The sequence below is a fragment of the Lactuca virosa genome, chromosome 3 (assembly GCF_052849685.1).
Source record: "Lactuca virosa cultivar CGN04683 chromosome 3, Lactuca_virosa_CGN04683_v6, whole genome shotgun sequence".
NCBI classification, from domain to species: Eukaryota; Viridiplantae; Streptophyta; class Magnoliopsida; order Asterales; family Asteraceae; genus Lactuca; species Lactuca virosa.
Window position 1 is genome coordinate 109,897,695 of NC_136428.1, and position 17,134 is coordinate 109,914,828.

Genomic DNA, 17,134 nt, shown 5'->3' on the forward strand with positions numbered 1-17,134 from the left:
ATGTTTTGTAAACATTTATGGTTTTTGGCTTAGTTTTGAAAATGAAAATTTTACCTAGATTTTTGGGATGCTACAGAGATGGTGGTTGTTTGGATTTGAAATTAGGAGCATTGGATTAATGTTGGGTGGATTTGTTTTATTTAAGGTAATTAGATTTTTTGAAAAGAGAAAAATTCAAAAGATTGAGTTACAGTCGTGAGGAAACATAGGTTCTTGATATAGAACGCCTTTAACTTTTGGGATAAGGACTCAACTCGTACTCGAGAATAATTATTGGCCTTGAACTTTTGTAAGTTTGTATTAGATCCATTAAAATGAAGACGGTAACATACATTAGGTAAATCTATTTTTCCGATGATACAATATTGTTTTTGACCGACTGATATATTTAATGTCATATTTAACTGTTTGTTGCACGCACTTTCAATTCTATTGATGTCATATAAATTCCTTTATTGTACTGCTTTACTGATCCACTTTATTTATTCTCTAATGATTTTTTGCAAATAAAAAAACTATTCCAAAGTTAACAACCAATCTCAAAAGGAGGATCCGTGAAGTCATCGCCGCCACTAAGGATGGCATCAACAACAATCTTGCTTGCAGCCTCCGTAATATGGACTCCATCCCAACTCACATAGTTTTCGGGATCCTCACAAGCTGAGGCAGTGAGATTTTGTCCATCTATGAACTTAGTGTTCCCACAGAACACTCGAGGATTATAATTATACGAACCACCCCCATTTCCACAACAAGCTATCGTGCCATACTTCAGACCTTCATCCATGAACACATTTAAATACATATGTTAATGAAATATAATAATGTAATAAAGAGTTCCATACCATGAGAAGTTGGATGTTGGAAAATCTCTAACAAAGCTTTGTGTGAATCAACATAAATAACATTAGAATTTGGGAGTTCTTGTCTCGTTTGGCTTAACGCATCTTGGAGCATGTTGTTGTATTCGACTACTGCATTGTTGTATGAAATGAAACACCCAAATTCATCAATATCTTTATCACCATGAGGAAGTTGCACCAAGAATGCGGGGTAACATCCTATAGGTGCCAAATTTTGTACAAAAAACGTACGACCTCCTAACCCATGTAATTCCTACATAAAAATCAGTATAAAATCATTGTAAAAGCATCTTTAGCATAGTTTATTATTTTTTTTATTGCTTTTATAAAAAACAATGGTTTCAAATAAGTACTTGCCTTAATTGTGCTTGTAATTTGTGAAAGCACTTGAGGAATTTTTTGTTTAGCCCCATTGATACCACTTTTATCTAAATCAGATGTAAAATCATTCTGACCGATGTAAAATGTATAAAGTGATTTTCCAAAAATATCAGGTAGATGAAGATTTGATGATCCTGAAAATTATACAATGTAACTATAATTAGCTTTAGGTTTTATGTTTTAGTTATAATAAATTTTCTACCTTGGGAATAAAGTTCATCGACTTGGGACTTGAAATATTTCATTTGGTTGAGTTGAATGGGCAATGCAAAAGGGCTGAGCCCGGAGACAAACAAGGATGTTTGTGGTAAGAGTACGGTTGATGCGAGTGTTGCGAAATTAGCACCGTGCTTGTAATCCGATCCAATTGACTTCATGTATGGGCTCACAAATGGAATCCCTATCCTCTCCGCTACAACCAAAATAATTTCTATCGGCTGTTGCTTGCAAATTGACGATGTAAATTCACAAATCGATCATTAAAAACTACATAAAATGTTCACTAACAAATTGCTAATGAAAATAAAAATATTTTAATAAAATATGACGACCTTATACATCCTTAATATTCATCTTTAAATTTAATTCTTTGAAATGTTCACTAACAAATTGCTGATGAAAATATACAAAATGCCAACCAACATTTAAACACAACCTCAATTTTAATAAAATTCAAATCAAACTAAGTTTGCCAAAATAAAAATTAAGACAAAGTTAATATTCATCTTTAAATTTAATTCTTAGAAACAACAAACCAGTCTTTTTAAAAATATATAATAATTTAATTTTCACCCAAAGTAAAAACGATGTGTTGCTTATTTATATTTCAATATATAGTACATAAGGAAGGTTGTCCCAAAAATGGACCATATGGGACTTTGTCTTTTATAATTGTTGCACTTCCCTATGAACTTTTACAAATCACATTCACATGTAATTTGTATTTTGTGGAAATAATAAGGAAATGATTTAACCGGTGATGTTTGATATTTAGATAATTCTAAAGAGTTTAACTATAAGATAGTAGATATTTAAATAAAATAAAAATTCTATTATATGAAAATATGTTTGACCGAAAGAGGAAAATTTCGATCATTTACTAGAAAATGATCGCTTGTGCTTATAAATAAACTTTAATTGTTCAATGGAGAAAAAGTAAATATTTAGCTAAAAATGAAACCAATCAAAAATAATTTTAAATATATTAATATTTAAAATTATTTAAATCTTGTTATTAAAATATAATTAGATCATTATATTAGCACATAATTTACTTTTATCATGTTTAATGTTTAACTCATGGGGTACACGTAAAAAACTTACTTCTAGTAAATTTTAATGTACTTTAAAATCCAACATTATGTTATAAAATTTCAAGTAAATAAACGACTTGGTTACACTATATCAAAACCAATTTATGGTACTTAGACCTCTATTGGATTCTAAATGTCGTATTAGAAAGTTTATTTTTTAAAAATAAATATAAACGGAAAGTATATTTGTCTCTTCTATATGCAATTTGCATCCATTGATTTTACGTTGTTGTATTAGGCACTTTCGGCCTTTGGCATTTAGTCCAAATCCACAACCGTTACAAAATTAATTTTGTTAGATAAATCTTGTGCATGTATATCAAGATAAGTGTTAGCGGTTTTATTTATTTATTTATTTATTAAATAACTAGTTTATAACCCGTGGGAACCACGAGTTATAAAATTAATTAAACTTTCATAATAAAAATTTATAATTATTAATCAATTATTTTAAATAAATCATTTTAAATATATTATTAATTAAGAGATATATCAAATTTTTAAAGTTATTATAACTTTAAATTTAATATATAATTAAAAAATGTAAATTTGAATTTTGAAATGAGTTGTCTAATATATCTACATGACACATTGCATAACAATAATGAGACATTTGACAAAAAAAGATTAAAACTATTCATTTATTAGAATAGATGTTCGGCTATTCATATAAACAACTATAGACATACTACAATTCTTTAAAGAAAGATCCGTAGAAAGCGTGTATATCTCTAAGGGCAGAGTGTCTATTTTCGACCACGATTTAGACATAAAAAATGAAATTAGTTACATGTTATACATAGATGCTATTTATATCCCATTCTAAAATTAGAAAAGTAGCACCGCGTATATTGATGTTATTTACCTAGATATTCAATTTCTTTACGAATTAAAATCAACTTCAATTTTAATTCGAATCCAAAAATAGCAATACAACTAATTCGTCAATAAAAGATGTAAAGACTATCAAAACTTAGAAGCATGATGATGTACCTATAAAGTCAATGATAAGACGACCATCGGAAGCACGGCCAGCTGGACGTTTAAAATATGTCATGCCATTCGGCGGTGGAGCTTCGGGAAACACTGACCAAAAACCACCAGTGTCGGAATTTGAATCCCCAAAGTTGAAGATGCCTTCGTAACCACATTCTGCATCACACATTAATACTACCCATAATGCCACCACCACAACCACCGGAGCCACCTGAAACCACCGTAACATACCCACACTCATCTTTTCACCAGCCTTCAAGTGTGTGTTTGAAAAGGAGAGAGAGAGAGAGAGAGAGAGAGAGAGAGAGGAGAGAGAGAGAGAGAGAGTGAGTGTAAGAAAAGGATTTCTTGAAGTGTGTACTACTGTACTATATAGACAAAACATAAAATATCTTGTTTTGTCGGTACTAAAATGTTGTTGAAATTCTATATAATAGTGTAAATATATGTGAAAAAAACATAACGAAATTCATTAATCACGTTCATATAGTACATCCTTGTTAAATACATTTTTACAACATAAATTTGTAGAAAAACTTTCGAAATATATGTTTTACTATTCAGATGATTATATATATATATATATATATATATATATATATATATATATATATATATATATATATATATATATATATACACTATTGATTTGCAAAAGATGTGTGTATGATGAAATAATTTAGCTATGGTTCAAAATATATATGTAATAGAATTGGATATATGTAAAGAAACCCAAACCAAAGATGAGAATGTCATGTAGAAAGAGAATGCATGCATCATTTTAAAATAGTCAAATTTGATGAGGGAGATGTGTTTGAAAAATGTGTGTGTATACGACATTCACCGATCAACTTTACCTGGTTGTGGACTTGTTGATATTGGATTTTTTAATAATGAAATAGGAGTATAGGGCCCCTTGTTGGGTTATATTAGTGAGCTTTGGGTTTCATTAAACTACTACAAGTCGATTATCCACACTCCATAATACGGCCCAATATTTAATTGAACCATCAGTGTAGAGTTACTTGAGGAGTTTGGACTACAAGCAACTCAATTTTTATCAAGTTATTCAAGTTTGTAGTCATATTTGAACTCATGCAAATTAAATTTTGTCTAGATTTAGTTTGAATACAAAAGAACAAGCTTAAAACATACATGGAGTCAAAATGAGAGTTCATAAATATATAATTAGTGTTATATATCAGACAAAATAATAAACATTCAAACAATTATTATCGTAAACTAATATCGAATCTTTAGTAATACTCAAAGTAAACAATCTCAATATTGAAAATTATATATCGATTTGTCACAAATATTAACTCCAATTATTATTAGCTAATTACCAAGTTTCGTTTAAATATCATATCGATCATTCCCGATCAGGTCTAATTATAAGAACGATAAAAGAAGACTGTCTCGTTGTTGGACGAATTAAAAGACAAGACACATAAAGTAAAACCAACTTTAAGATCATTGATTATTGACCGATAAAATTGCATGGAAGAACTTCTGTCATTAAAAGTTTTTACGTCGCTCTAGGGCTATAAGTATCATAATAACACCTTAAGATTTAATACAAATTATCGTTATTTCCAACTGTTATGAAATAACCAATGAGAGCCAGCTAAACAAATTTTCTTAAACTGGTTGGTTATTTTTATAAGATATTAAAAGAAAAGTTTACCACTCTTTTTTTCCAAAAATAATTGATTTAATATTTTATTTGATGATAAAATACAAAAAGAAAAGTAATGTGATTTTTTTTCTTTTCCAATATAGTATATGTCTTCTTGTTGGCCGTAATATCACACTCATCGTCTTTATCACATTTGTTTTGGTTGTCTTCTTCGTATAAGATCTTTTTAAAAGTTGTTGTCCCCGTCCTCGTTGAAATCATCAATAGTAGTACATGCATTGATAAACCTTGTGCTTCTTATTCTAGTATTTTATTTCGACATTTCAATTGTTCCATCACTTTCCTCGAGGGTTATTATGAATTATATGCTTTTAAGGCTACTTCTATGTAATCTTTCAAGTAAATACATATTTTTATTGATTGCAGCGTAATTCTTGTTCTCCCTTCCATTATACCTTGACACTGTAACAAAAACAATCTATTTTGAATCGGTCCATAAAACCGCTTTAAGAACATGCCTTATGGAAAAATCAATAAAACTGTATATACCATTTAGACATACAAAGAATGCGATGGCTCTATCCATGTTGTACGTTGCTATTTTGAGTAAAGGCAATACTTTGTTGTTATACGACGTGTGGTTTTGAGAAACACGAAGTGTACAACCTATATGCGACGCATAGACATCGGTAGTTCCAAAATAGATTTAATGTGAGAAGTCGATAATTGCACCATTCTTACTCACAAACTCGTATGGAATGCTGCTAAGGCGATTTTGAAGTATATCGCAAGAACTTGGAGCTAAAGTGTGACATCCCCATTTTCACGACCAGAAAATACCGATTTCGTTTATGCTTTTAAAATAAAATCAGAGTAATCTTTCAAAAGGTGTTGCGGAATTTATCCCCAAAACAAAATATGATAAAAATTTATCAAAGCATTTCTTAAAGAAATGTATTTTCATTATATTACAAAACCGCGGGATGTCATCTTCCGATACAGACCAAAAGCATAAACAGTACGATATAGGCCTTACAACAGATATTTACATCTACCAGCCTATAATCCAAAATCCCTCGTCATCATCCAACTATGCTCTGGTTCCACTACCTGTAATATAGAAAGCTGAGTGGGTGAGGCTTGGGAGCCTGGTGAGCACATAGGATTTTCAACTCACAATAAATAAATTTATTAACTTCATCAACCAACAATAAATTTATTAATTTCATCAACCAACAATAACCCTGATTACCCGTTCCCGTTATCCTCACTTTACGTCCCTAAATACCTATCATAAGGGACCTAGCCTAAGGAACATCATCGGGATGGACTTTATTGCTAAGGGGATTTCTCAGCCATATATGTCCGTAAGGCAACCATGAGGGGGATGGAGTACGCCAGTGAACACATCGTTCACAAACACCTACAAATTGCGAGTCTGCTAGCGTTCCACTGGACTGTCTAGAAAGGTCTGTGGTCATCATCCCTAAACATCAGATGACTGATCAACGTCAACATCGAGGCCTCTCATCATTTTATCACACATCAACTATTTCATCTACCCATGTTTTACCCAACATATTTGTAGATAAAAATACATATACAGTTTAAATCATTCTAAACATGTATAAAACATTCATTCAACATTCATCTCAAATAAACAAACAATATATATACACATAGCACATATTTTATAGAAAATACTTCATATCTATGTGTAAGATGAAGTGACTACACACTCACTTGATTTAACAATAATTGGACAGCACTTCGTCCCTTAAAACAATCTTTTTCAATGGAACCGGGATGTTTTCTCAAAAACCGGGCTCTGCACGGGCAGAGTTTCGACTCGAAAAACTCTTTTTCTTGGAGACTTCGGGGCTCCGGGCTTTCTTCAGGTGCTAGGATGTTACCCTAGGCTTTGGGGGGTTTAGGATAGGCTAAAAAGAAAGTAGAAGGTGTAAAAGTGTGAAATTTGTAAACATAACTCGGGCAGCCTTACATCCTATTTATAGGAGGCCGAAGCTCCTCATTATGTTGGGCGTAATTCCTGGTACACGGGGCGTACTGCCTTGCAAGGTTCTTCGTTGGGCGTACGCTTTCGTACGCTGGGCGTAGTGTGATACGTGGCTCCGGACGTGTCAAGGGTGTGAGATACGTGTTGCATGCGAGGATAAGGGCGACGTGGACAATCTGAGGCCTAGCTTCCGAGTACGCTGGGCGTACGCCTTCGGACCAACCTCGAAGTTTGTGTCTGAAACTTCAAAAATTTATATCTTTCGCATATGTGCTCCGTTTTTGATGTTCTTTATATCCACGCATAGGTATGAGCGTGCTCTACAACTTTCGTTTAGACTCCGTTGGCTAATTTTGAATTTATTTTTAAAGTTATATTTTTAACAGGCCGGGACAAGAAAAGTCTCTTAAAAATTCATAACTTCTTCATCCGACGTCCGTTTTTGTCTGTCTTTTTACGGATAAACTACAATCGACAAGATCTTCGATTCTCGTTTAGGTTGTGTTGGCTAAAAATTGTTCGATCTATATTTCGAGTTCCGGGCTGCATACTGTCATGCCAAATCTTAGAAAATTCATAACTTCCTCATACGAAGTCAGATTTAGACATTCTTTTTATCCACGCTCTCGGTTTAACGTATACTACGACTTTCATTTAGATCGCTAAGGCTAAAAATCACTTTATTGTAAATTCACTTTTTACGTCACACAACGTCGTGCCGACTCTGTCACGAAACTTCGACAGGTTATAACTTCTTCGTTATAACTCGGATTTCGGCGTTCTTTATATATCCGGAATCCTTGTTACGACCACTACAACTTTCTTCATAGATATCGGGTTTATCTAACATTTTACTTTCGACGCTTATTTTTATCCTTAATTTATTATATCATCATAATTAAATATAAGGCACATAAATTCACATAATTCATTCTTATTACTTCAAAACACGTTACAAAGGTTGACCTAGACTATTACATCATTATTAATGTGTAGCCTAGTAACACGAGCGTTACAATTCTCTCCCCCTTAGGATGATTCCGTCCCCAGAATCATACATCTGCAAACAAATGCGGATAGCGACTAATCATGTCACTCTCCGTTTCCCAGGTGAGATTTGACCCATTCGTATGTTTCCATCGCACAAGCACTAAATCGACCATCTTGCGTCGCAACTTCTTAGTCTTACGGTCAACGATTGCCTCTGGTTCTTCAATTAACCTCTTGCTTTCATCCAACCTTAATTCAGAAATTGGAATTATATCGGGAACTTCTCCCATGAACTTCCTCAAATAACACACGTGGAAAGTGTTATGAATACCATCTAGTTTTTCTGGTAGTTCTAGATTGTAAGCTTGGTTCCCAATCCTCTGAAGAACTTTAAACGGTCCAATAAACCTTGGTCTCAACTTTCCCTTTTTACCAAATCTTATAAGTCCCTTCCACGGCGAGACTTTAAGTAAAACCAAATCTCCAACTTTGAATGTTATCGGTTGTCTTTTCTTATCAGCATAGCTCTTTTGACGATCCTGAGCTGCTAACATCCTTTCCCTAATCACCTTCAGCTTTTCAGCAGTCTGATGGACTATCTCAGGTCCCATAAACTGCTTTTCTCCAGCTTCAAGCCAACATGACGGCGTTCGACACTTTTGTCCATACAAAGCTTGATAAGGTATCATCTTGATGCTCGAGTGGAAACTATTATTGTAGGAAAATTCTACCAAAGGTAAATGTTCATCCGAGTTACCTTGGAATTCCAGGGTACATGCTCTTAGCATATCCTCCAATGTTTGAATCGTTTGTTCGCTCTGACCATCGGTTTGCGGATGGTAAGTTGTACTTAGAAAAAATTTTGTACCCAATTCCTCTTGTAGACTTTTCCAAAACATTGACGTGAAACGACTATCACGATCTGATACAATCGTTAAAGGAACACCGTGAAGTCTTACTATCTCCTTCACGTAAGCATTTGCAAGTCTATCCATAGACCATTTTTCATTGGCTGCTATGAAGTATGCACTTTTAGTAAACAAATCAACGACCACCCAAATCATGTCGTGATCGCTCTTCGTTCTGGGTAGTTTAGTCACAAAATCCATGGTGATGTATTCCCATTTACCCATGGGTATAGGTAAAGGTTCTAAACTCCCATACGGTTTCTGATGTTGTGCCTTAACCCTCACACATGTCACACACTCGGCTACATACTTTGCAACATCGAGCTTCATCGTCGGCCACCAGTAGTAGGGTTTCAGATCCCTATACATTTTCGTGTTGCCGGGATGAATTGAGTACATGGTCTTGTGAGCTTCTTTCATCAGAAGATCTCTTATTCCTCCCGTCTTAGGTACCCAAATCCTATCTTGGAATACCTTCAGTCCTTGACCGTTTATATCGAACACTAACGTTTTGCCCAAACGTTCTTCCTTTCGGTTATTTTTCTCTAAAGCTTCTTCCTGAGCTTTCTTGATACTTTCTACAATCGTTGAGACAACTTCGATTCTTAATGCTCTCGGCCTTTTCTTTTCAAGGCTCACTTTTCTGCTTAAAGCATCAGCTACAACATTTGCTTTACCAGTGTGGTAAAGTATTTCACAATCGTAATCCTTAAGCAACTCTAGCCAGCGTCGTTGTCTCATGTTCAATTCCTTCTGATTAAAGAGATACTGAAGACTCTTATGATCAGTGAAAAGTTTGCACATTGTGCCATAAAGATAATGCCTCAATATCTTTAGAGCGAATACTACCGCTGCCAACTCCAGATCATGAGTGGGGTAGTTCTTTTCATGTTCTTTCAGTTGTCTCGATGCATATGCTATCACCTTATCCTTTTGGGTCAGAACACAACCTAAACCAACTCCAGATGCATTGCTATAAACTGCGAAGTCTTCAACTCGTTCAGGTAAAGAAAGAATCGGTGCTTCACACAATTTCTTCTTTAACTTCTAAAATGCTTCCTTATGCTTCTCACTCCAAGTATAAGTAGCTCCTTTGTGGGTTAAAGCTGTCAATGGAGCAGCTATCAAAGAAAAGCCTTGGATAAATCTTCAGTAATATATGGCTAATCCCAGAAAGCTTCGGATCTCCGTGGGACTATTTGGTTGTTCCCACTTTATCATAGCTTCAATCTTAGCTGGGTCAACCATAATCCCTTCGTGGTTAACCATATGACCCAAAAATTGGACTTCTTGAATCCAAAAATCACATTTGGAGAACTTTGCATACAACTTCTCCTTTTTCAGAACTTGTAACACTTCTCGCAGATGCTTGTCATGCTCCTGCTTGCTTTTTGAATAGATCAAAATGTCATCTATGAACACTATCACGGATTTATCGAGGAATGGTTTACAAACCCTGTTCATTAAATCCATGAATGCTGCTGGAGCATTGGTTAGTCCAAACGACATAACTAAGAACTCATAGTGTCCATATCTTGTTCTGAATGCAGTCTTCTCAATATCCTGCTCTCTAACCTTTAGCTAATGATATTCTGACCTAAGATCGATCTTCGAGAAATAGCTCGAACCTTGCAGCTGATCGAACAGGTCATCAATCATTGGCAATGGGTACTTGTTCTTTATTGTTGCCTTGTTCAGCTCTCTGTAATATATGCACATCCTCATGCTTCCATCTTTATTCTTCACGAATAACATCGGAGCTCCCCAGGGTGATGAACTAGGTCTAATGAAACCGTTGTCCAACAACTCCTGAAGTTGCGTCATAAGCTCCTTCATCTCTGTCGGTGCTAATCGATATGGTGCTTTTGCTATTGGTGTTGTTCCTGGTAACAAGTCTATTCGAAACTCCAATTTTCTATCAGGGGGCAATCCAGGAAGATTTTCGGGAAAAACTTCCGGATAGTCACACACCACTGGTATACTTTGCATATCCTGTTTCTCTTTCTTAGCATCGATCACGAATGCCAAGTATGAGGTGCATCCTTTAGATAAACATTTTCTGGCTTTCATTAGGGAAATGATTCCAGAATTTACTCTGCACTTGTCTCCGTACACCATAAATGACTCTTTTCCAGGCGGGTTTACCCTTACTATCTTTTTCTTGCACAGTATCTTGGCGTCATTGGCGCTAAGCCAATCCATCCCCAGTACGATGTCGAAACCATTCAACTCAATGGGTAACAACTTCTCGTGGAATTCGTTTCCGTCCAAGTTGATGACAATATTCTTAATACAATCGCTGACAGGTACGAATTTTCCACTAGCAACTTCTACAATTAGGGCATTATCAAGTTTTTCTATAGGCAATGCTAGTCTTCCACCAAATTTATGTGATATAAAGGAGTAATTCGCTCCGGAATCAAACAATAAATTGGCAGGCAATCCATTACAAGAAAGGTACCTGAAGCGACATCCGCTGCATCCTTTGCGGCTTCCAATGTCATATGGAAAGCTCTGGCTTTTGTCTTTGGTGGGAGATTAGGCCTTGCTGCCTCTTTCTTCTTCGGGTAGTCCCTCAAAATGTGTCCTTCTTCGTTGCACCCATAACAGACTTTCTTATTGAAGGTGCATTCATTGGCATAATGCCCAGGCTTTCCATATTTATAACAAGTGACTTCCTCGCCACATTTTCCAACATGTTTCTTTTTACATTTATCACACCATTTAGCTTCGGCTCCTCCTCCAAATTTCCTCGAACCAGACTTTGAAATTTGCTCTTCTTGTTGGAACCTGAAGTTCCTTTAAGCTTTCTCTTTTCGCCAACTTCAACCTTGCTGGCGGCTCTTCCTTTAATCATATCTTCAACAGACTTGACAGCCCAGATAGATGCCTCCAGAGTAAGTGCCTGACGCACTGGCACCGCATACTCCCATAGAAGTCCCTTTGCGTACCTGTCGATTTTTGTCAGCTCGTCTGGAACAATACGCAAAGCAAACTCCATTTTATCTGTGAAGTTATTAGTGTATTCATCGATGGACATGCTTCCCTTCTTTAATGTCAGAAATTGGTTCTCTAACTCAAGCAGATTTTGGGCCGAGCAGTACATGCGCTTGAAATGCACCAAGAACTCTGCCCAAGTCAGTTGCAGTGGCTCATTAGGGCTTAGGGTCTTCCCCAGAGTGTTCCACCAGTGAACAGCGCCACCTCTGAACTGACGCACTGCAAATGTGGTTTGTAACTTGCCTTGGCAACCACATGTCATGAAGGCTAATTCCATCTCCGAGATCCAATCCATTACTCCAACGGGATCGTCCTTTCCAGTGAAAGTTGATGGCTTGCAAGTCATAAAGTCTTTGTACTTGCATCTATTTCTCTCGACTCCATCCTCTTGGTTATTCCTCCTAACCACAAGCATTTCAGTTTGATCAACATATCTACTGTAATTTCCTTCCTCTGACCGACTGTCATTTAATTTAGGTTGTTCAATAGGCATTGAAGGTTCATTCCTGTTGTTCAACAATAGTTGTCTCATTTCTTCCCTTTGTTCAACCATCATAGTCTAAATCAAGGCTTGTACTCCAACCATTGTGATTGGTTCTGGTGCAGCTTTTTCTATAGGCACCTGTTCCATTACTTGGGGTTGAGGTTGCTGATTTCTATTTGCATTTCATGCTCCACTTCGGGTTCTTGCCATTTTGATCTATACACCAAATTAGGTGAATTTAGATCTTTATTCACGATAGACGTTTAAATCTTCATTATCACTCTGAAACGTTACATGCTAGTTCTAATATCGTAGTCATACGCTTAAAATCCTAAACACATAAGGTTTCCAGATCTGGTTGGAAACAGACCATAGATACGAATAAATAATATAATATATGGCAAACATATAACATTTAGCACATAAAAGCATTTTAGGCATCTTTCCTAAAATATACTAGTGCTCGTGTCTAAAATATGGTAGACACTCATCTCACGATCATCACTTAGAATTCTAAGTTTAAGTCTAGAAATCCTACAAATTCCTAGTTCGCTTAAACTAATGCTTTGATACCAACTGTGACGTCCCCATTTTCACGGCCAGAAAAGACCGATTTCGTTTATGCTTTTAAAATAAAATCAGAGTAATCTTTCAAAAGGTGTTGCGGAATTTGTCCCCAAAACAAAATATGATAAAAATTTATCAAAGCATTTCTTAAAGAAATGTATTTTCATTATATTACAAAACCGCGGGATGTCATCTTCCGATACAGACCAAAAGCATAAACAGTACGATATAGGCCTTACAACATATATTTACATCTACCAGCCTATAATCCAAAATCCCTCGTCATCATCCAACTATGCTCTGGTTCCACTACCTGTAATATAGAAAGCTGAGTGGGTGAGGCTTGGGAGCCTGGTGAGCACATAGGGTTTTCAACTCATAATAAATAAATTTATTAACTTCATCAACCAACAATAAATTTATTAATTTCATCAACCAACAATAACCCTGATTACCCGTTCCCGTTATCCTCACTTTACGTCCCTAAATACCTATCATAAGGGACCTAGCCTAAGGAACATCATCGGGATGGACTTTATTGCTAAGGGGATTTCTCAGCCATATATGTTCGTAAGGCAACCATGAGGGGGATGGAGTACACCAGTGAACACATCGTTCACAAACACCTACAAATTGCGAGTATGCTAGCGTTCCACTGGACTGTCTAGAAAGGTCTGTGGTCATCATCCCTAAACATCAGATGACTGATCAACGTCAACATCGAGGCCTCTCATCATTTTATCACACATCAACTATTTCATCTACCCATGTTTTACCCAACATATTTGTAGATAAAAATACATATACAGTTTAAATCATTCTAAACATGTATAAAACATTCATTCAACATTCATCTCAAATAAACAAACAATATATATACACATAGCACATATTTTATAGAAAATACTTCATATCTATGTGTAAGATGACAGTGACTACACACTCACTTGATTTAACGATAATTGGACAACACTTCGTCCCTTAAAACAATCTTTTTCAATGGAACCGGGATGTTTTCTCAAAAACCGGGCACTGCGCGGGCAAATTTTCGACTCGAAAAACTCTTTTTCTTGGAGACTTCGGGGCTTCGGGCTTTCTTCAGGTGCTAGGATGTTACCCTAGGCTTTGGGGGGTTTAGGATAGGCTAAAAAGAAAGTAGAAGGTGTAAAAGTGTGAAATTTGTAAACATAACCCGGGCAGCCTTACATCCTATTTATAGGAGGCCGAAGCTCCTCATTATGTTGGGCGTAATTCCTGGTACGCGGGGCGTACTGCCTTGCAAGGTTCTTCGTTGGGCATACGCTTTCGTACGATGGGCGTAGTGTGATACGTGGCTCCGGACATGTCAAGGGTGCGAGATACGTGTTGCATGCAAGGATAAGGGCGACGTGGACAATACGAGGCCTAGCTAACGAGTACGCGGGGCGTAGTCCGAGTACGCTGGGCGTACGCCTTCGGACCAGCCTCGAAGTTTGTGTCTGAAACTGCAAAAATTCATATCTTTCGTATACGAGCTCCGTTTTTGACGTTATTTATATCCACGCGTAGGTATGACTGTGCTCTACAACTTTCGTTTGGACTCCGTCGGCTAATTTTGACTTTATTTTTAAAGTTATATTTTTAACAGGCCGGGATAGGAAAAGTCCGTTAAAAATTCATAACTTCTTCATCCGACATCCGTTTTTGTTTGTATTTTTACCGTTAAACTACTATCGACAAGATCTTCGATTCTCGTTTAGGTTGTGTTGGCTAAAAATTGTTCGATCTATATTTCGAGTTCCGGGCTGCATACTGCCATGCCAAATCTTAGAAAATTCATAACTTCCTCATACGAAGTCAGATTTAGACATTCTTTTTATGCAAGCGCTCAGTTTAACGTATACTACGAGTTTCATTTAGATCGGTAAGTCTAAAAAGCACTTTATCGTAAATTCACTTTTTACGTGAAACAACGTCGTGCCGGCTCTGTCGCGAAACTTCGACAGGTCATAACTTCTTCGTTATAACTCGGATTTCGACGTTCTTTATATCTCTGGAATCCTTGTTACGACCACTACAACTTTCTTCATAGATATCGGGTTTTTCTAAAATTTTACTTTTGACGCTTATTTTTATCCTTAATTTATTAAATTCATCATAATTAAATATAAGACACATAAATTCATATAATTCATTCTTATTACTTCAAAACATGTTACAAAGGTTGACCTAGACTATTACATCATTATTAATGTGTAGCCTAGAAACACGGGTGTTACATAAAGATTATGGAGGATCAAAAGGCTACATTCACTTGAACTTGAGGTAACATCCTTAGAACCCATATGTTCCTGAAAACTCTACCAAAACCGAGATATAATTGACTATCTTTGTTAGAAACAATGGTAACCGGAAATCCATGTAGTTTGACTAATTACTTGATATATATATATATATATATATATATATATATATATCATGTAGTCTCTCGGTGGAATATTTTTCACGTATCAGAATAAAATGTGCTGGTTTTTTCAGCCAATCAACTACGGTGTAAGTTGAGTCTTATCCGTTCGAGGTTCGATGTAACTTAGTGATGAATTCCATCTTAATTTATTCTCACTTCTTCTTTGGAATCAACAATGGTTGAATCTTCTCATATGGTTTTCGGTGATTTGACATAACTTGTTAACATGTCATGCACTTCTCCATGTATTTTCCCACATATATTTTCATTTCGGGTCACCAATACAGTTGTTTCAAAGTACGGTACATCTTCATAATGCCCGGGTGAGTTGCATATCTGGTACGATAGACATCGACTAAAAGTAACTCTTGAGCTTCTCCGAGTTTAAGAACCCATAATCATCTCCTAAATGTCTTTATATCCCAATAATTAGCTTCTAAGTGACTAATATATCCTATTGTGCGTTCATTTTTAACATTTTCACGCTTATCAACTTCAATATGTTCTTGGGTGTATTAGGTCTGGTAATCGACCAGCAACTCCCATTCGAATAGAATTTATGGGATCAAATATGGGGTTTTTGGAGAAAAACCTATGTCACGACGTAGTGCATCTATGGCCACGACATGGCATGGCTTTTATGAATCGCGTATTTTTGGTGAGCACCACGACGTGGCAAGAGGATTGCCATAACATGGTGGCTACAACAGCCTAAGCCCATGGTTTTTAGGGTTTCTCCTATATTTAAGGACCTTAACTTTAGGGTTAGGTCATTCTCTTCAGCCTTCACTCTCCTATATCGAAACCCTAGCCCCATTGAGTGTTCTTAAGGTGTTCTTGGCCACTTGAAGGCTCAGTTCTCATGTTTTGGTATGGATCTTGATGATCAAGTTTCTTGCAAAGTGTTTTGGTGAAGAGCTCAAGCGTATGAGCGTGTTCGGCACGCAACGTTTAAGAGCTTCTGGCTTTTAGCATTTAAGAAAACGCTAGTAGAAAAGAAAAAGCTTCGTTCGGCAACAGGAGAATTTAGCTTTTAGTTTAAACATAACACTCCAAAATCAAAAGCTACATGAAGAAGCTTTTAACAAAACGCTCCAAAATCAAATGCTACCTGTTATCCGCTATCCGCTACTTTTTTCGAACACGCCCTATATTTAACAAAGTGACTTCATTTTTGGACCATTGTGAGTCTAAAGCTTCAACCTTTACTTCTAGTTTATTAGATCTAGCTTATGATCCATTTTTATGCTTTTGATCCCTTTTCGGTGGTGTGCTTTGAGTTGAGATGACTCCAGCCCCTTGTAAGCACTAAGGATTGTCATATGGACCTTTTCTTGTTGGAAAGTTGGTAGCTTGATCTTGTCCTTTGGAGCCATGCATGTTTTGTGAAGGATTTATGCCATTTTGGACTTAAGGTTGTAGATCTTTCTTTAGGGTGAGACCCTAATGGATAAAGTTGGAAACTTTATCCATTAAGTCATTGAGAAGGACTAGATCTGAAGTTTTGGGCTTAGATCTGTAAGGATTAAG

The 17,134-nt window shown here is 36.0% G+C and overlaps 1 protein-coding gene across 1 annotated transcript; it reads right to left on the reverse strand.

Annotated features, from left to right (window-relative positions):
• Positions 1–285: 285 nt before the first annotated feature.
• Positions 286–3,898, reverse strand: LOC145166363 (GDSL-like Lipase/Acylhydrolase superfamily protein). Its single transcript, XM_079085316.1, has 5 exons — positions 3,551–3,898; positions 1,447–1,656; positions 1,221–1,378; positions 846–1,116; positions 286–777 (listed from the first exon to the last, which is right to left on the reverse strand). The coding sequence occupies exons 1-5, from the start codon at positions 3,792–3,794 to the stop codon at positions 527–529; spliced, it is 1,134 nt and encodes a 377-aa protein (XP_078941442.1). The 5' UTR covers positions 3,795–3,898; the 3' UTR covers positions 286–526.
• Positions 3,899–17,134: the final 13,236 nt, after the last annotated feature.

Coding starts and splice junctions, on each gene's coding strand:
- LOC145166363 (XM_079085316.1), bottom strand. CDS start 3,794: ATGAGTGTGGGTATGTTACGGTGGTTTCAGGTGGCTCCGGTGGTTGTG. Junction 1,657..3,550: donor TCTTATCATTGACTTTATAG/GTACATCATCAT, acceptor TTTTGGTTGTAG/CGGAGAGGATAGGGATTCCA. Junction 778..845: donor CCAACATCCAACTTCTCATG/GTATGGAACTCT, acceptor TCATGGATGAAG/GTCTGAAGTATGGCACGATA.